The sequence below is a fragment of the Oryzias latipes genome, chromosome 10 (genome assembly GCF_002234675.1).
Source record: "Oryzias latipes chromosome 10, ASM223467v1".
Taxonomy (NCBI): domain Eukaryota; kingdom Metazoa; phylum Chordata; class Actinopteri; order Beloniformes; family Adrianichthyidae; genus Oryzias; species Oryzias latipes.
The window spans coordinates 3190599-3210633 of record NC_019868.2 but is presented as its reverse complement, the minus strand read 5'-3'; the positions used below and the strand labels follow the sequence as shown (position 1 = coordinate 3210633).

The following is a 20035-nucleotide window of genomic DNA, read 5'->3' as shown; positions in this document are numbered from 1 at the left end:
CTCATTAAATGTTGTTTCTTACGTTTCCACTGTCAAGCAGAAATCTGGAAACTTAATTTTACCATAATAATAACGCAAGCATATTCCCGGAACATAAACATTCGTGACGTAACATCCGTCACGGAAGTGGACTAGCGGCAGTAGTGAGTCTCGTGCGCTCCTGAGCTCCAAGGCCCTCGTGAGTCTGGTGTCGTACTGCAGCGCGCGCCGGCAGACATGCTGAAGGTGCTGCAGGTGTGTGTCCGCCGCCGGCTGTGCGCGCGCGTCTGTTCGGCGGTCGGGGCGCGCGGGCTCAGTCGCGGCTTCGCGGGCAGACTGAGCCGGACCGGAGACCGAGACTGCACCGTGGACCCGAACCTGGAGGAGCAGTTCGTGTTCGTGGATTGTTCAGGTGAGCAGAGACAGCAGAGTATTCTGTGAACAGCGGTGCTGCAGCCTCTATCGATTCTAAAACGGGAGGTTTTACCTGAAATATACACATTCTATACATAAATAAACCACAATAATAATATTCAGCAGTTTATGTCTTCATTCAAGTGAAGTCTTGAACATCAACAGGGTTTGTGTTGCACAGACAAAGAAAATTAAGAGTATAATAATTGCATTTCTGAGTATTTCTTTACTCAAATCATGTCCTATGTGACGTAGAAAATACAGTGGGCAGGTCACTCTGCTGCATTCTGAAGCATCCACTGGCAGAGAAATAGATCCATGTAGTTTTGGGGGAAATGTTTCTCCGTGTTCATGATCAGGTCAGCATTGAAGAGCAAACGCTCTGGTGACCTGCTGTTCCAAAAGCATCCCTCTCTCAATTATATTTCTCAGCTGTTCCCGCCCATGGAGGCGGGACTACAGGTCTGACATGGAGACGGGTACTTCTGCTTTTATTTAAAGATATTATACAGAATATACTATAAATGCACTACAAGGAGCAACAACATAACAATCAGAAATGTTGATTAGCTAAGTATTTGGGTTCTCTCTTTAGGTCCAGAGGAGGACCCCCATCAAGAGGAGAAGGAGCTCCTCCGTCAGCTCCGCGTCTCCTCCACTGCTACAGAATCCACTCCTGAAGGAGCAGTCTCCCCTCAGAAGCAGCTCAGGTCTTTGGAGCTGCAGCTGCAGGCGCTGAGGAGCGGGGCCCGGCAGAACGTGGGGCCAGAATCGCTCATCCAGTTCCAGGACAAGGACTTCCCTCTGGAGGAGAGCATCCTCTCTGCAGACTCCAAAAAGAAGAAGAAGAAGAAGAAAGGGGTGGAAGGGAAAGGTGGGCACAAGGTTTTTGGAAGCCCTGATGTGGAGGAGCCCATCAGCGACACCTGTTGCTCGGGCTGCGGCGCCTTGATGCACTGCACAGCTGCAGATGTCCCTGGATACCTGCCCAGCGAGAAATACAAGGCGCTGCTGATGGACGGCCAGCTGGGCGGAGCCATCTGTCAACGCTGCCACCTGCTGACCCACCACCATAAGGCGCTGAACCTGCAGCTCACCAGAGAGCAGTACCGGGAGGTGGTTCAGCAGATCCGGCCTCACAGGGCTCTCGTGCTGCTCATCGTGGACCTCCTGGACCTGCCCGACTCGATCGTGCCCGACCTGCCGGGCCTGGTAGGCGCCAACAAGCACATCGTCGTGCTCGGCAACAAGATCGACCTGCTGCCAGGTGACTCGCCAAACTACCTCCAGAGACTGAAGCGGCAGCTCTCCGGTTACTGCCAGCAAGCCGGCTTTGGGAGTCAGGTGACGGACATCCACCTGATCAGCGCCAAGACCGGCTATGGGGTGGAGGCCCTGATCTCCAGCCTGCAGAGATCCTGGAAGTACAAAGGAGACGTGTACCTGGTAGGCAGTGCCAACGCCGGGAAGTCCACTCTTTTCAACACGCTGCTGGAGTCGGACTACTGCAAGTCCAGAGCCTCAGACGTCATTCACAAAGCCACCATCTCCCCGTGGCCCGGTCAGAGCCCGCCCTGCTCAAGTGCATTTACATTCCAGTTGTTAAGCACTGTCATCACGTGGCTGCTTTCTCCTCCTGTGGTGTGTTCAGGGACCACTCTGAACCTGCTGAAGTTTCCCATCATCAACCCAACGCCGTACAGGATGTTCAGGCGGCAGAAGCGCTTGAAGGAGGCGGAGCAGCAGATGGAGAACGAGCTAACCCCACTCGAGCTGAAGAGGCTGCAGCACTTGAGCCGGCAGGGGTACCTAGTGGGTAAGATGTCTGGGTGTGGCAGGGACGGGATGTGTGGGGGTCCCCGCTGAAAACCTGTCTGCCTGTTCAGGTCGAGTGGGGCGGACTTTCCGATCCGATGGACCCAAAAGAGACGAGATTGAGTTTGATCCAGACAGTTTGGCGTTTGGAGAAGACGAGGAGCCGGCAGAGACAAGTGAGCTGTGATTGGACAGATGAGGAGTGATGTCACTGATTCCAAATGTGGACCATAAATTAAAAAAAATGTAAAAATCTAAACTTCCTCCCCCTGACAGCTGTGCACCAGTCACATGACGAGCTCAGTTACAACGAGCTGAAGGACGCCCACTGGCTGTACGACACGCCGGGGATCATCAAAGAACACGATGTGAGATTCTCAGTTTGTCAAAGCTCATATTCCCAAAGAACATGTGAACTCACCTGGAAGAAGCCACACCCACTTACAGTTTTAGTTCGGGGCTTAATGTCAGATGATGTTGATATGTTGAACTGCATATGAGAACTGGATTGAATGGCCCCCTCCCCCACACGTTCCATATAGGAAGTACCCGCTTGCTCCACGAAGCCAAAATCCCATAGACGTCTACAGAGCGTGTGGCGTTGCATGGCGTGCAGGCGCTACCCGCCCTAACCCTCGTACTGACCCTCGCCAACCCCCTTTTTTCCCCTGCCCTCCCCCTGCTTCAAGCCCCCCAGTCTTCCCCTCTCCTCTGGTCAGAGCTGCATGTGACAGAATCATGAAAAAACACTTTTTAAATGGCAACTGTTCTGTTGGTTTCATCTCCATAGCAACCACTTTATGTGTTGGTCACCTGGGGATGAAGAACAGGTCTGTGTAACGTAGAATTGGCAAACGGAAGTTTTAGAATTTCCTCAGCAACCAAGGTGTTTTGGTGACCACACCCACATGCCTAATATGGTCATACTGTATGTTTTATCATTTTGTTCAGCTTGAGATTCATGTTTTACATTTTTACAATATTCTGGGGGGAAATGTGCCAGCAGTAAATGACACTTGGACGTAAAATGGCTCCCAAGCCATTCATCTTGTGGCCATCCCATAATAATGTCAAAACATCCTTTGGATATCCCCAAAATTCGTGTTTGGGGTTTGTTAGTAGATTTTGGAGAGAGAGAAAAATTGAGCCCCATGAGAGATTTTGGCATCTTTTTTTGGGGGTTTTGTTTCTCCTGCTGTGATGTCATAATTTCCACTATTTCAAAGATAATGTTTTCCATGGGTGATGTCACACTCATTCGGTCCAGTTCGCATATTCAGTTGGGGGTTCAGACCAAGCCCTCACTTCCCGTCCAGATTTAAAACAAGCACTGAATATTGCAGTTCCCCAAATGACCACCGGGGGCTGGTTTCAATGGGAGCAAATGACTCCCATGTATGACCAAAAAAAAAAAAACAACAAATCTGTGGTTTAGTTTAGATGGTAATAGTTTTATTTTCCGTACCACTTTTTTCTTATGGATCTCATTGGACCTGGTGTTGGGGTGGATTGGCATGACTCAATAGGACTGACTGGTCTTTTCCCGCCCCATCACCATTTGACTACTGTGTAGTAAATAACTTCTGCTTCTTCCTCTGGTTCCAAACCGGATCTCTGAAATCGACCCCAGATCCTCCAGCTGCTGCAGGAGAAGGAAGTCCAGCTGGTGGTTCCGACTCGGGCCGTGGTCCCGAGGACCTTCGTGTTGCAGCCCGGCATGTCTCTTTTTGTGGGAGCTTTGTTCAGGATAGACTTCCTGCAGGTCAGAAATGTTTGAATGTTTTCTGCTCTGTTAGAAACATCTTCACATCTGATCCCAAATAACCAGGAAGCAGGATTCCTTTGATCTTTGGTCAACCCTTCACTGATGGATCCTGTTCCTGCAGGGGGAGAAGTCCTGCTGGTTTTCCATCATGGCTTCCAATTTGGTTCCAGTCCACGTCACCAGTCTAGATAAAGCTGACAGCATTTATGAGAAACATGCAGGACACGTCCTGCTGGGGGTGAGTCATGTTAGCTTAACGCACAGCGCCACCTTCAGGTGCTGTAAGCCCTCTCTGTATGTGCTGCGTTCAGGTTCCAACAGGGGGGTCAGAGCGGATGAAAGCGTTTCCAGCGCTCGTTCATCAGGATTTCTCCGTAGAGGGTGGAGGTTACCTGGAAGCTGCCGTGGACGTCAAACTGTCCTCAGCAGGTGAGAACGTCAGAGAACCTGTTGGTGAAGAGTTTTCCAGGGTTTTCCAAAAAATAAGAGTTATGAAAGCACCCAGCGGCGTCGGATGAGGCACAGGTGCTACCCCCGGATCCGTTTTTATGCTCCCTCACTGTCGCTTCACGCTACTGGCAGCCAAAACTTGTTTAGGCTAAAAATACTGTTTTTGCTCTAAATCATAAAGATGCTAGTATTGTGAAAGTGCTAGCGTTGCATTTAGCACCATGAACAATCTCAGAAAGATACATTACTCCATCATCTCAACCTGGTGTGTCCCTTCTGGGGTCACAGGGCTGCCGGAGCCCGTCCTGGCTGCTCTTGGGCAAAGGCAGGGTACGCCCTGGACAGGATGCACACAACCAATCACACAGGCTCACCTAGAGACACTTAAGAGTAGACAAGGAATGGACTGTGGGAGGAAGCCGGAGACCCCACAGAAAACCCACATATGCAGAGTGGCACGTGAGAAATTCATGGAAAAACAAACTTTTCAAAATGATGGTTTTTCTCTTGGTTTGACTTCCTTCAGAGATCTTCAATGCGTGTTTTGCTTTCTGTAGTCGATTCTGAAAAATGTTTTTGGGCCCCATGACAGACGGACAGATCCATAACGGTGTCCTTCAGATGCCTTGGTTATGAATCAACAGGTCTAGGTCATCTGCACCAGTTTGTTCAGAGTTCTGCTAATAGTTGTCACCTGTGCAGGTTGGGTGGCTGTGACGGCGGTGGAGGGACAGCAGCTGCAGCTCAGGGTTCACGGGCCGCCGGGCGCTGGTCTCGGTCTGCGGACGCCACCGCTGCTCCCTCATGTTGTGAATCTGAAGGGGGAACGGATCCGAAAATCGCCCACCTACAAAACCATAAAGGTTTCGGGACTTCTGACCAGCGGACTGTCAGCCACAGGTGCTGAGCGGCTGCAGGTGAAGAAAAAGAAGTGACCCCAGGCACCTGCAGGAGGGTGTAGCTCCGCCTCCAACACCTGACAAATGTGAGCAGCAGCTGCTCTGATTAGTGGAATGTTTTTAAGTTCATGAGATTTTGTAGATGAATTTATTGGTACATTTTGCTGTCAGTCTGATTAAAGACGTCTGGAATGAAAGGATTTGTCAAACTTTATTGAGAAAGCAGTCAGAGATGGAGAGCTGCAGAATAAAGCTGTTAGTTTGAAGTGAAGAAAAGTCTTTCCGCTTCATCAAAACCATGAAGCAGTTTCACGAACAAGCCTGGGGGGGAGGGGGGTATTGCACTGAAATATTTACACACCTGAAACATTGGGGCCAGAATCTAGACTTGTTCACTTGACAGTCTGGAGAGGTTCAGCTGCAACCTTCAGACCACACAGCTGATTGTCAAAGGCACTAAAGGTCAAACAGCATCCGGTTCCCATGGAAACACGTGAAAGACCCACAAACTGCTGGATGAAATGAATTTTTAGGGCATGGTTACCAGGGTAACAACAGCTGATGTGATGTAGTGTTGCAGGCGTGGTGAGACCTGCAGGACTGGTTAAAACCTGAGAGTTTCTGCTTGAACTGATCTTGATTTGATGCTGAGAAACCAGAAGTCCTCCTCTGGTCTTTTGGCTGCAGCAGACTGGATCAGTTCATGAGCTGAGCTGAAAACTGGTTCTTGATCAGAAGAATTGATTCCTGATCGTGAATTGGAATTGACGTCTTCAGTTTCTACTAAAGAGCCTTAATACATAGACTACAGTGAAGCAGCCGCAAGCCTCGAAGGTGAAAATCATTTGAACAAAGGGAATTGTCTTCAGTTGATCGGCCAATCCGTTTCCGTGGAAACCTCTCACTTCTGAGTGCTGGCGGCCCCATCCATATAGTAGACATTGACGAGGTGGCGGTTCAGGTGGCGCCTGTACTCCCCCTCTTGCATGAAGGTGCGGTCACAGAAGATGCACAGGTGGCTCTTGAGCTCTGCTGGCGTTGGAACCTCTTCTGTGGGCGTTTCAGGGTCGTTGGTCATCTTGCCTAATCTGGCGCCAGCCCCGTTGAGGCCAGAGTCGTCACTTCCCTCTGACGCGCTGTCACTGATGTCACTTCCTGCCTCCTGGCAGCTGTGGATGCCCTCATCATCCTCAGCATCAGCAGGTCTGCTGCGCTGGCCTGGAAGCAGTGGAGGCAGCGTGGGTTTGACAAAGGTTGGAGGGTGCTGGTCTTCAGCCCGACTGGCAGCTGGTTCTCCTGGAGTGGCGCTGCAAGAATCTGCGCATTCTTCAGTGGAGGATCCTGCAGGACTGTCTCTTGTGGGCTGAGTGGACGTCTCTGGAGCCTCTGAGGATGGGACTGGGTCGGCTATCTGACGCTCTGTTGGAGCTTTCTTGCTGGACTTTCTAGTCTTGGCAGCCAGAGTTCTAATGGATCTGTCGGTTGGGCTGGACTCTGCCTGTTGAGGAGACTTGGTCGGCAGCTTTTCAGCGGCAGGAGCTTTCAAACGTCTGGTCTTGGAGGACCTTTGGGAAAGATCCAGAGCTTCAGCTGCTCTTCTCTTGGTGGGTTTGACCTTGACCACCTTTGGTTTGGATTTTTTTGCAGGAGTCGTGGGTTTCTCTGTGGCTTCCTTGATATGATCTGGTTTCTTCTCAGACTTCCTGGATCCACACTTCCTGGGTTTAGAGCTGTCCCTTCTCTGAGGTACCTTCTCCTTGTCAGGCCTGACCTTTTGGTCCTTAACATGTGCTTCTTGTGACATTTGCTGTTGACAGGCTTCCCCTGCTCTGTGTTTCTCAGGCGGGGGTTCCTCTGCTTGGTCCTGGTCCGTCTTTTTCACTGCTTGCACCTTCTTGACTCGTTTCTTCACCTTGTTGTCTGTTGTCACAGGCGTAGTCTCTCCCTCAGGAACCTTCTTCTGTCTCATTGAGATCTTTTTCTCCTGCTCTTTCACTTTCTGTGGTTTCTCTTCCTCAGACATGAGTCTAGGTTTCTTTGCAGACTTGTCGGTAGTTTCGGTCCCTCCTGGTGGGTTGGTCCTGCTGCTCTTCTTGATGGACAGATTTATGGGGCTGGAGTGGTCGTCCTCGTCCTCCATGTCCTCCTCAAAGCTGGACGAACCATCGGACTTGCTTGCTTTAGAGTTCTCCTCTGCACCGTCAGTACTGGGCTTCTTGATGCGCAGTTTGACTTTGGAGACGTCCAGCTCCACGCTGCAGCCCGAGTGTCTGGACTTGATGTGGTACTGTAGGTTGCACTTCTTGGAGGCGGCGTACTTGCAGAGCGGGCAGAGGAACTGCCGAGGGTTCAGGTGAAGCTCCACGTGCTTCTTGAAGTTGCTGCGGTCAGCCGTCTTGTACTCGCAGTAGGGGCAGGACAGCGGTTTGGGGCCGTTGTGCACCTGGCGGGCGTGCCGGGTCACTTCGTGCTGGTTAGCTGCCAGGTAGGGGCAACTCTCGCACTTGAAGGGACGCTCACCTGTAAACAGGAAGGAGAGAGGACTTCAGCTGTGGAGATGACAGGCAGACACAGAGAGTTCATGCAGCCAGCTGGTGGGTCAGACTCAGGTGTTCACGCCCATTTCTGATACCTCAATGAGCTGTTGATTTATTGTCTTAGTACTTATCAAAATTGTCCTGGTTTGATCTGGTCCGTTTCATTCCTTCAGACCCAACTGATGGTCACATCGGATCCACCTTGTTTTCCTGAAACAGGATCCGAAGTCCAATTGGAAGTGATGGATTTCTCAAACTAATTCTGCCTCAGCATGTTCTACTGGTAATTTTTATATTCTGACGGTTCTGCTGCTCCTGGATGGATCCGTGCATATCTTTCACAATAAAAGCTCTCAGAACTAAAACTCTTAATTTGGCGTTAAATTTAAACAGTTTTTGCTCATCCTTGGTTCTGTCAGAGGGACTGAAGCGGGATTTAGGAGGTTAGGATGTTCTGTTCACACAAGAGTTTTCACACTGGTGTGTTCAGGAGGATCAGCCGGATGGGACACTCACACAGCAACACAACAACTTAACACAACACCACAAGCAGTTTGTCAGGTTACCGTGTTAATCCCAGCGGACAGCTTCAGGACAGAGAGAGAGATGATTGAGGTGAGTCAAAGGAACACAACTGTTGCACACCCTCAACACACAAACAGGCCAAACTCTTGACTGCCACGCACGAGGGACCGAGTGGACCCTGAATCTGTCTGCAGGTGTGTGTGTGTGTGTTTGTGTGTGAAGAACCCCTTTTCATTGTGTCATGTATGGATTATCTTGGGCTCACATTGCATCCTGTCCACCTGCGGTGCCTCTGCTGGAGTCTTTACGTAACTTGAAAAGAGCGAGAGGCACTCAGCACCCAGTCTGCTCCGACACTCCAAATCCGTTTCATTGGCTTCAAATTTTGGCCAGACGCCGGGGCAAATGTAACGTGTAAAGTGCATCCGGTACATTTTTCAAACTAAGACCTATTTTCCGCTGTTCTTTTCCAGTGACACAGGGTCACAAAGTGTGTGGTAGAGCGTCATATCCGTCAGTTAACACCATGGATGACGAGAGGCTGATCGCAGAACCACCCCATCCTTTATGACACTGCTCATCCGTTTTATAAGGATAACGACAAAAAGGACAGAGCCTGGGCTGCAGCAGGACTGGGTTTAGCCAATGTTAGTCATCTGACGTAGTCTGACACGCACGATTGGTTGGTCAACGCTCCTGCTGGCAGATGTTCATGGAGAATCCACTGGAGCTCTGTGACAATGACAGCTGCACTGCAGTACCAAGTAGTGGTGGGCGGGTCAATCTGAGTATCAATACCAAGTAATGTAACTAGTGTGATGAGAGCGATACTCTCGATACTTTGGTTGAAGTTTTTCTTTAATACATACAGTGAAGAGTGTGAATTTACTTGCGGAGTGTGTGCAAGTGTCTGTCTGTCTGTAGTGTTGCCAGATTGGGCGAAAAACCGCCAGATTTGAGCAGAAAACTGTCAATGTCTGCGTAAACAGCTCACGCCTTGCCCCTCCCCTCCCTGCTTCACTGGGCATCAGAGCCACATATTTGCACTGATGGCAGGACTGTTTGTTGTCTTTGAAGAAACCCTGATTGGTGCTTGATGATGACAGTATGCCAGGAGGTCAGTAACCACACCGCCCTCAGCAACACGCACTCAAGCAACCACTTTCAGACGTCTGCAGACTCCTGATCAATCACACACCTGAGTGAGTCCTCATGTGTCGGGTCAGGTGTGTCTTCTGTGAGCTGGAGTAGTCGCAGTATACACACTGGAATGGACGGACGCCTGCATGACAGAAAAAACAGCTCATCACATGCTCCTCACCTGCAGACACTGACCAATGACAGGGGAGAACACTGGGGTGAGGGACAGAATGAACAGGGTGACAGATGGGTGGGGGACAGGTGGCGTTCCTGCCTGTGTGCGTGCGGATATGCTGGATGTAGTTGCTCTTGCGGTCGGAGAAGTAGGAGCACTGGCTGCAGGTGTGCAGCTTGCTGGGGAAGTGGTTCCTCAGGTGTTTCCTCCAGTGGTACTGGCTGACGGTCGTGTACGTGCACAGAGTGCACTTGAACACCCTGTAGACACACAGCACACCTGCATTCAGCCTGGGGTCCGCTGTTCCCCCGTCTGCTGACCTCACCCTGTGACATCCTCTCACCTGTGGTCCTCCCCCTCCTTGCTGTGGTGCTTCAGGTGAGCCATGTAATGGTCTAACCGGTTGGTGTTGTAGCCACACCGCTCACACTTGAATAAGCCTTTTTTCTCGTTCCCTGTTGAGGCCGCTTCTCCGCCATTCTCTGCCTCCTCACTGGACCTGGCAGGAGTCGCCTCAGACGTCTCTGCCTCCTTGGCCGTGATTTTGCTCCGCCCCTCTACCTGGTTGACCACCAACATCTTGCTGATGCTGTGCGAGCTCAGGTGCTCCACGAATTGCTGCTTGTTCTGAGCCTGGAAGCGACACGGTTTGCAGCAGAACGGCTTCTTCTTGTTCAGGCCGTCAACGTTCGGGGGCGTGTCTTTGTCACCGGCGCCCTCTTTTGGTGTGTTGGCGGAGGGGCGAGGCTGGGACTGGCTCGCAGCTCCAAGGTCGCCCCCGGCGACACCCTCGTTACGTGGGGACTCGGGGTAGTTAATGACACAAATGTCTAGGTGGTTCTGGTTGTCGTAGCTGTACCTGTTCAGAGACACAGGTGAGTTACAGGCATGTAACCACAGCCATCGCACTAACTAATGGATACTAAACTGATGTTTATCTAAAAATTTTTTTTTGCATTTTTCCAGGTATAAAAATTTTTTTAGTTTGTTTTTAATGCAAGAAATTATATATGTTTTGTTTAGTTTATTTCACTACTTAAACAACAGATCAATAACATATGGATGCATTAACTTATATATAATGCCCAGTTGATTCAGTATTTTGGTAGTGACGACCAGTGCCACCAACTGCTCCGCCCACATCCGTGCAACGTCTCACCTGATCACGCTCTCATCCTCACTGTCAGAGTAGCTGCATCCCACAGTCTTTAGTTCCATCATCTCCTTTTCATCCGCCACGCTGTCATCTCCTCCTGCACCGCACTCCGCCGCCACATTGGCCAGCATCACCAGCTGCGGAGCGGGCAGCATGTTCTTGGGCATGCTCCCCAGCCCCGGCCTGTCCTCCACCGTGGACGCCTCCACAGGAAACATCCCCACCGACAGGGCCGCCATGTCCAGGTCAGGCGTCAATCTGCAGAGACGTCAGTGTTCTGAATCCTACTGTCAAATTTCAAACTTGTGAATCGCACTGGGACCCTGAAACATCTGAAGGGATTATGGAGCTCCAGAGTTTTATATCTGTGATACAACTAGAGTTCAAAGAACGCACAATAATAGATGGAAATCATGTTAAGAAGTAAACGCACAAACTAAGAACAAGTGTTAATCTTTCACTGCATTCAAGTCCCACTCAGATCATCTTATGTGTTTTCAGTGGTCTTTTTTTTTAAATCAGGGTTATGCAGTTTTTAGCCTAAATAAAAAAAAAACCTTGTCATTTTCTAGAGACATAGTTTCTGCAGAACAGCAGGAGTTGATTAGAAAATCACCTCTGAGTTGTGGCTTGTTGCTATGGAGAAAGTCTGCCCGTACTTCCCTTCATCCGTCTGTTTACACTCTTTCCCACTAGCTTACAGCCCCTCACACTAGAGCCCTGCGCGGGACTATTTTCTTCATCCCGCTCCCGCCCGCCGAATTTCTGACCAATCCCGCCCGCTCCCGCAACGTATGCGTTACACTCCCGCCCGCACCCGCAAAACTCTGAGAATTTATTCCCGCACAGTAATAGAGATGCATTGATTTTGTATCGTCTCCCGTCCCGCAGGAAATAAAACACATATTTGTATTGATATTATTAAAGAGATTCATGGCCCTCCTCCAGCCTCATCTTTTCATGCATTCCTCTTTTGTGTAATGTGTAACTTAATTATTAAATATATTTTCACTAATCCTGTTGTTCACTGAAGGTCACACGTTCCCAGATGCTTTTGCCATAGGGGAAAGTGGGTGCTCCTCGGCTCAGGGAGGTTCAGATAGAGCAGGGGTCGGGAACCTTTTTGGCCAAGAGAGCCATAAACGCCACATATTTTTAAATGTAATTTCAAAAGAGCCATACAATAATGTAGTGTCCCTTTCCCACACTGAGACTTAACCTCTCTTAAGGTTCTTCATTCTGGTTACTGTAGACCGCAACGAACGCCGTACAATTAATTTAGCAACTCCTGAATCTCTCCCGCCGAGACGAGAGCACTTCTCCCAACTTTATATTCGCTCACTGTTCAGTCAGCCCTCCCATTTCCCTTATTCGGCCCATAGCTGAACCCCATTGGTCCAAACTACCTAACAACCGCCTGAGCGACAGAACTGAGAGCCAATCAGATCTCTGCTTGATGCGTTTAATGAACTCCAGAAATTTTAACGCGGCCCAACCACCCAGTCCAAGTCAGTAAGCAACGATATGTTTAAAACTAAATATACAAATGAATGTGTGCATTTGATGTAATTTCAACATTTTTAAAGTACAATAAGTCTGTGGATTCTTTTTAATAACATTGTTATGCTGTTGCTAATAAATGATGAGTATTTCTCATGGTAGTTCTGCTGATGGTCTAGTCTGGTTGATACGTGGTGAGTTTCTGCTTCATACTGGCCGTGCCCCCCCACCCTCTGCTTTCTTCCTCTAACATCCCGTCCCCGCAACTGTGCGCTCTTCCTCAGAGACGGGAGCGCGCAGTTTTAGGCACGGCAATTCACAGGTTTCCGGCTGGTACAAACTCTGTGAAATAATAGATAATAGTAACTGATAGTGCTGGCGTAGATTTTGTTCTCCAAGCACCGCTACTACTGCGCGCCTCTGGCATTCCATCGCGCCAGACATGGACTGTTCTAATGAAAAAAAAAAAGTATAATTAAAGATGTGTCTGCGAGCCACATGTGACCATCAAAAGAGCCATATATGGCTCGCGAACCATAGGTTCCCGACCCCTGAGATAGAGTGATGTTTAGCTTTTCTGGTTCTGATGGTTTTGGAGGAGGTTCTGCCTTCGGTTAAAAATGATCCTCCCGTGTGTGTGTGTGTGTACGCGCGCCGACAGACGGCCTGAAGCGCGCTGAACCAGCTGGTAAAGATGCAGGTCAAAGTCATTTGAATTTATGGAGGAAAAAAAACCATTGTAATAGTTCAACAGAGCTGAAAATCTATGAATTAATTTTCCTGATGGAAAAATACTTTTTTTTTTAGCTTCAGCCTTTTCCAGTTTTTCCTGTTTTGCGCCTCAGTGGGGCATCGGCAGGCAGATCTGAACACCATGCATGTCTAACGATTAACCTCGTTTGAGGTTCTTTTCTGCTTCATCAATCGACACCATGTCCCTGCCAGGCAACCGGTCCTTCCTTATCCCGCGCAGTGTTGCCAGATAGAGTCACAGCTCTTTCATCCTTGTGCTGCGCTGGAGCGCCCCGACTATCGTGTCATCGCTCCATGCAGCGATCAGACCATAACTTTAGCTGGTAGCTCCGCCCATATGTGACCGCGGTATCAGGCTTTAAAGAACACAATTTCTAAGAGGCTGGGCGTTGCACGCCCCCAACAACAGGTTAGATAACAGAGGCCATTAGGCGTCTCTACCTGGTGCGTTCACGGAGCTTCAGTACATAAGACTCCAACAGCCACACAGCCTAACGTGGTCCGTTATTATATATTCATGAGATATTCATGGCAACACTGATCCCGCTGGGGTTTTTTTGCCGCCCGCTCCCGCCCGCAGCACAATTCAAACCGCCCAATCCCGCGTTGGTTCCCGCGGGACCCGGCGGGAACCAATCCGAATGCAGCCCTCTACCTCACACCCTCAAGCTAACATTAATGGCGCAAAAGAATTAGTTGGAGCTATCCTCTTTAGATCCAGATGTCAGCTCAGACCAGGGAAACAAAGACGTTCATGGATGTATTTGTCTGACAGTGGATGATCAGAATGGAGCGGAGCAGGGAGCGCGTGGCCCGCTGTAGTGGCATCTATGTCACAACTACAAGTTTGTCAATCAGCATTTTTTTCCTGCTCCTTAAGTCACTGCTAAATTTAAGTTGGTGTTGTGAGGCACTGAAAGCTAGCAGAAGAAAGTACACAAAGGGATCATGGGAAGTGGGGGCAGGCTTTCTCCGTGCCAACAGTCCATCCACAGCCTGCTGCTCTGCAGAAACCATTTCCTAAAAAACATCACAGGGTTTTTGTTTTTTGGGTGGGAAGCGGGGCAAACGGCTCACACCGTGGTTCTCTGGAGTCTCAAAGAGGCAGAAATGTCTTTGAAACTCTTTCAAACAGAAACATGGCCTCCATTTACAGCTTAGTAGTGAGTGTGTTTGTTTTATTTTCCCTTACAAAAGGGCAGGGCATTTCTGTCCATCGTTGTCCCTTTATATTGAGAAGGTAAAAAGTAAAGAAACTTTTCAGTTTGACTGAAAATATAAGCAGTTGGGGAGCGTTTCCATGTGACGGCGGCCATTTTGAAGCAGCACCACTGCTCGGTCGACAGCGCCTCAGAGTGGAAACACACATGCGTGGCTTTCTATCTCAGCGGGCCCTTGCCACATTCCGCCGCATATGACTCGGTTCTTGGCCTCAAACTCGCCGCCTCACATCCACAGCAGACCGAATATAACACTCAGTCACTTTAAAGTTCTGACAGGTGGATTTGACGAACACAAACATCCAAATGATCTTACGACTATGGTCCGTACGAATATAGGAGGAAATGCGCACACACACTTGATGTGACGTCACAGCAGCAGCGAACAGAAGACAACAAAGTGACTAACAAGTTAAAAAAAACAACAGCCCGTTTTTCTGGGAGGTTCTGTTCTATGCATATCGTGGTCCATTTTATCTTGGTTCTGAAAGTGGAGGAGTTTGTCTGCTCGAGTGTGTGTGAGGGGGATTGAAAAGAGAGTTGAGGCTGCCGCGGAGCAGGAACTACTTTTCCCAAAAACTTTGCTGAGAGACAGACTACGCCCGACGGATCGGCTAAGACCCGACTAAAAGTGATCCAGATGTTCTGGTTAAGGCATCGGAGGAAAAAAAGGACGCAGCCGAGCGCAGATCCCAGCGAGCACATCACGCTGCCCACACTTTCACTGGTTTCACAACTTAGTCCGCGGAGGAGTACAACTCGGATCAAACACCAGAATGTGACCTCGTAGGGGGGGGGGCGGTTTTGGACCGTTGAGACTTGAGTACGGAAAGTTTTAAGTGTTTTCGTGGGTGCGGCGCGGCTGGGGGCTACGAAGTGTTAGCCATGGTGCTGATCAGGACCACGGCTAACCCCGGACAGCGCCTCCTCCCAATCCGCCTCGTCGCCTCCATTTTCCCAACTGCCAGCAACTTTGCAGCTCCCCTCGCGCCGTAAAAAGTCCTGCTGGCGCGCGCTCCCCGACCCGAACAGACCCACAAACTCACCAAGGGCTCACTTTCGAACCTGTCCCGAACTTTATCCAGGCTCCGAAGTCCTTTTTCTCTTCGACGAAGTGCTGAACGATAAAAGTGTTCAGAAGTTTCCGCACATTCCTACACAGTCACGCACGACAGTGACGTCAGCGCGTCGACCCGCGAGGATGTGTTTTCTCTCCCCAGCTATTTCTTGTGTTGAACTGCGAAATCACGCAGAAACCCCGCAATCGCGAGCATTATGGCGACCACGCGCCTCACACAGTTCTTGTGTTGTGATCCATCTTTCCTGGCAGGACTTTTTTAGAGTGGGTGACTCGTTTGGCCCACTCTAGCTCGGATATCTCCTGAAAAGGTTCTGCTGGTCTAAACTAAAACTGGACCAAACTTCCGGTCCTCAGTTATGACATCCCTGTTTCAATTTGACCACTATGATTGCGCAATCACTAAATAATGGCATTTTGGGAATTTGACCTGTATCTTTTTCTAAAATGCATCTTATGGAGCTCTGTGATCCCTTAGCAAAAAGTAGTACACTTACATTTTATTTTATTAAGTAACCTATACTTCAGTACGTGTAGTGTAGGAAGTGTAGCCTACTAACTGAATACTTCTTCAGACTAAATTAGAACATTTTAGATTTACAATATAAAAAGCAAACTTAAAAGTAATATTGGTTCACATTGAATGATTCGATTTGGTTTTAGTCTCTGACTTAAAACCAGCCAGAACTTCCAGCAGTGAGACTCAGACAGAAATTCCTGCCACTGAACAGTGAAGTTTTCCAGATTCTTGGATTTCTTCCAGATCATCAAGTGGAAATGAAATATGTGTCCAAACAAACAAGTAAACTAGAATGAATGTCAAATCCATTCACGTTAGTTTCCTAAAGTTCACCACTGATGTTTTTCCACATCCAAAGAATCCAAAGAGAACATTCTTAGAACATTCTAGACACTGGATGGTCACATGACTTTATTCAAAGTCTGTCCACACATTGGACTGGAATGATGGACTGATCAGTTTTTTGCTGTGATGCACTTGGTTGTTTTTACGTTATGGTAAAATAAACCTACCGTGTCTCAATCTAAATGGTATTTTCCAAAATTGATATTATTATTTCATTTTAAGACGATTTTTAATGAAATAGGTCATTTTGATTAACAGCTTGCCTCAGACTGATGGATCTGATTGTATTGTAGGAATATAGATTGATTCATTGTTTTAGTTGATTAATCTTTACACCTCTTCTTTTCGTACATTTAAAAAGACTACTTTTTGCTAAGGGATTGGTGTGCGTGAGAGTTCCCATTGGGTCTACTGTTTGAGTACAGCAGATCCAGATCCTGATCCAGATCCTTTACCTGGAGTGCACAGCTAAGATTGATTGGTTTTGTGAAGTTGGATATGAAAGAAAGAAGAAACTTTGAGAGGAGATTGTGTTCACTCCTCAGGAGGAACACAAATGAAGTCAGACGTTGATGTCAGTGCAAAAATAAACCCTGAAATTGATGATGAAAAGCATGCTTACAAAATGCCTTTACGAACTGTATAACATTGAATAATTAGATGTTTTTCACCCAAGTGAACCTTTGCATTATTGATATTTAAAGAAACAATTACACTTTCTTGGAGTGAGGTGATTTCTACTGAGACATGTAGGTGTTTTCAAAGGCCACCAGGGGGCGACATCAGCTGGATTCAAGGGATGCACTGGAAACTTGAAACAAAAACATCCTTCATATAACCTTTTTTCAAATCACCAAGTCAAATTTAAAAAACACTTTATTTGTCCACGACAAAATTCTCAGGAAAAAAGTTATGGAGTTGTTGTGTTGTGTTGTTCTTTTGTTTTCCAAAGACAAACCTTCACACCCACACAGATCCCTGGTACCCCACTGGATCAAATCGGGTAAAGAGCCCCCTTCTCAGCACTACAGAGAACACCACTAGCCCTTGTGCTATCCTAGGCACTTTGCCATTGGGAGTAAGGTCTTCTAGACCCACTAGACAGTGCGCTGAACTTTATTCTTCAATGATTTGTGATCTTCACTGGTGTCCATGGATTACATGAAATCTTTCCACCTTTATCCACCTTTGTCATGGTAGGGAGAACACGTCAATGGTCATCTTGACCCCATAGGATAGCACAAGGGCTAGAGAAGGCAACCGCTGCTGGGCATCTGAACCACCCAGGTTCCACATTCCCAGTCTCTGGACCACTGCCCAACATGACATTTATGACAAACACGTTCTCAAACATTGACTGTATATGAGAACTGGATTGAGTCAGTGTGACGTCACCCATAGAAAATGACTCACTTCCAGTTCCACCCAATCAAATCAAGTCACACTCTGTTCTTTAAATGTTGGACATGGGGGCCAGCAGAAACAACCTACTTATATTGAGAAATCTGATTGGCCACTTTTTAATTTAAATAACTTGCAATAAAGAAAAACTATAATGAAAAAATAAGATTATCAAGAACATTTATTAAAAAAACGGTAACAGAGCAAGAATGGTCCTTCTGACCAATAGAATGACTGAATTATGGCTGATTATTTCTCTATAAAAGACTGTAGGATGTTGGCCTCTTGGAACCAGCAGGTACTTCCTGTTTGGGACATGACCCCCTCATGTCCTCAGTCCAGTTTTCATATACAGTCAATGGTCTCAAATCATAAAAATCCTGCTGTAGAATGTGATTTGTATCAGTGTGAGAAACTGGTTTACTACGTTCAGATACAGTTTCCTCGTGGTAATCAACTTCATGCTTCCTTTTGTGATCTGGACACACTCACTGCTTCTTAGTTTCTCTCTGCACCAGGCTGTGCTTGCACAGCTTTTTAGTTCCAAACCAGCAGACCCACAGCTGCACACAGAGGTCAGATCACAGAATTTTCGGGAATTCTTCAGGAAAATGTTTTTTCTCCTGTAGGTTGTTGCCAGTCGGGTCTTCACAACGACACGCAACCTGTCTCATTGGAAACAAGCCGTTTAAACAACATTCTAGAGAGTCTGACAGCATACTTGTATGTGAATTTCTGCATCCTCTTGTTGCAACAGGAAGTAGAAACAGGACTACAGCTCCAAAATGAAAATGTAGCAGAAAAGGGAACTTGAACAGGAAGATATGTTTGAAAGGTTTCTGGAACTGAAGCAAGATCTGGAAGTGAGTCAGGAGCTGCAACAAGAACTGCCCATGAACTTAGCAACGAACAGAAACAACAATAATAAAGTTCATTTGTATAGCATCTTTCAAGATAAAAATCACAAAGTGCTTCACAGTAAAACACAATGAAACACAGAATATAAAAAGAATAATGAAAACGCAATTTTAAAAAGATAGATTTATAGCTGATTGTTAGAAAACACTGAGTCTTCAGATCTGAGGCTGAGAGGAAGGGAGTTCCAGAGGGATGGAGTCACTGCTGCAAAGGCTCTGTCACCTTTAGATTTTAACAGAGTTCTCTTAACAACCAGCAGACCCTGGTCACATGACCTCAGGGAGCTGCTGGGAGTGTACGGCTGCAAAAGGTCTTTTATATAGACCAGTGCTTGGCTATTAAGAGCCTTGTATGTTAAAACCAGGATTTTAAAATGCACTTGGAAACAGATGTGGAGCCAGTGCAGCTGGATTAATAACGGGATGACGTGTGAAAATTTAGATGATTTAGTTAAAAGCCTCGCAGCAGCGTTCTGAACAACCTGGAGCCGTTCTAAAGATTTTTTCCTTAAACATGTGAAGATGGAGGTGCTGTATTCGAGACGAGAAGATATAAAAGCGTGGATGAGCATCCCCATCTCAGAATAAGACACAATTACACTCAGTTTTGCAATCTTTTTAAGTTGATAAAAACAAAAATGAACAAGTGACCCGACATTAGAGTCGAGGGATAAAACCGAGTCTAGAGTCACCTGTGGTTCCTGACGGAGGGCTTGATAGAAGACGCAAGTGGACCGAGCCACTGGACTATCTGGAGGAGGCAACTCTCTGGATATTTGACAAAAACTGGAAATAGAGCTGGAACTGGAGAAGAGAAATAAAGGAGAAGTTCGAGTTGACCAAGAACCAGATCTACAGGTGGATTTAGGTCTAAAACCTGTTTTTGTTTGCAGAAATGTATCTGTTCACTGAAGCAAACATTCTTAATGTGCCAGTGAAAACAAAAGTAATAACAGTTAGCCATTTTTGCTTGTTTAGAAAGATTAACTTCATTTGTATTAATTTTTTGTTTGAGAAAGATGCTGGAGTAGGATTTCTTCCAAGTCACATTGAGATGTTTCAATCTTTCCGTTCTTATGTGAGAGAAACTCTTTTGTGCATGTGCATTCTCTGCAAACATGCCGTTTGACCAGAAACTGCAGATGAACTTTGTCCTGCAGGAAATCTTCATAAATGTCTGATTCCTGTTTTCCAAAGGGCCTTGTGGGTTTTATAGCAGAACTGAACATGTCCGGGTCCTTTCATGTTATCCAGGCAGATGTCACCTCAGAACCAGGCCAGTATCTGAGGTTCAGAGCGACATCCGTCTGGTTCAGCTCTCCTACTGATTAAGTTTTCCAGAGCAGGAAGGGTTCTCCCAGATAGCCCAGGTTCAGGAAGTGGATCAGCCACCAAAGATACTGGAATTTGCAAAGCAAATATTGTAACGTTGGAGGTTGTGAAACG

The 20035-nt window shown here is 47.5% G+C and overlaps 2 protein-coding genes across 3 annotated transcripts; one reads left to right on the top strand and one right to left on the bottom strand.

The window, feature by feature from the left end:
• The first annotated feature begins 13 nt into the window (after positions 1-13).
• On the top strand, positions 14-5519 carry noa1 (nitric oxide associated 1). Its single transcript, XM_023959517.1, has 9 exons — positions 14-391; positions 989-1954; positions 2045-2209; positions 2280-2384; positions 2485-2576; positions 3839-3970; positions 4095-4211; positions 4285-4402; positions 5126-5519. Exons 1-9 carry the CDS (start codon positions 217-219, stop codon positions 5356-5358), a joined length of 2103 nt encoding a protein of 700 aa, XP_023815285.1. The 5' UTR covers positions 14-216; the 3' UTR covers positions 5359-5519.
• rest (RE1 silencing transcription factor) lies at positions 5515-15662 on the bottom strand. 2 transcript variants are annotated; one of them, XM_023959516.1, is made up of 6 exons: positions 15386-15662; positions 10859-11113; positions 10043-10558; positions 9799-9959; positions 9583-9666; positions 5515-7842 (listed from the first exon to the last, which is right to left on the bottom strand). In XM_023959516.1, exons 2-6 carry the CDS (start codon positions 11092-11094, stop codon positions 6224-6226), a joined length of 2616 nt encoding a protein of 871 aa, XP_023815284.1. In that variant the 5' UTR covers positions 11095-11113; positions 15386-15662; the 3' UTR covers positions 5515-6223. The 2 variants fall into 2 exon arrangements, with proteins under 2 accessions (XP_023815284.1, XP_004086534.1); XM_004086486.4 differs by having other exon boundaries at positions 15375-15661.
• Positions 15663-20035: the final 4373 nt, after the last annotated feature.

Coding starts and splice junctions, on each gene's coding strand:
- noa1 (XM_023959517.1), top strand. CDS start 217: ATGCTGAAGGTGCTGCAGGTGTGTGTCCGCCGCCGGCTGTGCGCGCGC. Junction 2,385..2,484: donor CGAGGAGCCGGCAGAGACAA/GTGAGCTGTGAT, acceptor TCCCCCTGACAG/CTGTGCACCAGTCACATGAC. Junction 4,403..5,125: donor CGTCAAACTGTCCTCAGCAG/GTGAGAACGTCA, acceptor TCACCTGTGCAG/GTTGGGTGGCTGTGACGGCG.
- rest (XM_023959516.1), bottom strand. CDS start 11,094: ATGGCGGCCCTGTCGGTGGGGATGTTTCCTGTGGAGGCGTCCACGGTG. Junction 10,559..10,858: donor GAGGATGAGAGCGTGATCAG/GTGAGACGTTGC, acceptor GTCTCTGAACAG/GTACAGCTACGACAACCAGA. Junction 7,843..9,582: donor ACACATGAGGACTCACTCAG/GTGTGTGATTGA, acceptor TCCTGTTTACAG/GTGAGCGTCCCTTCAAGTGC.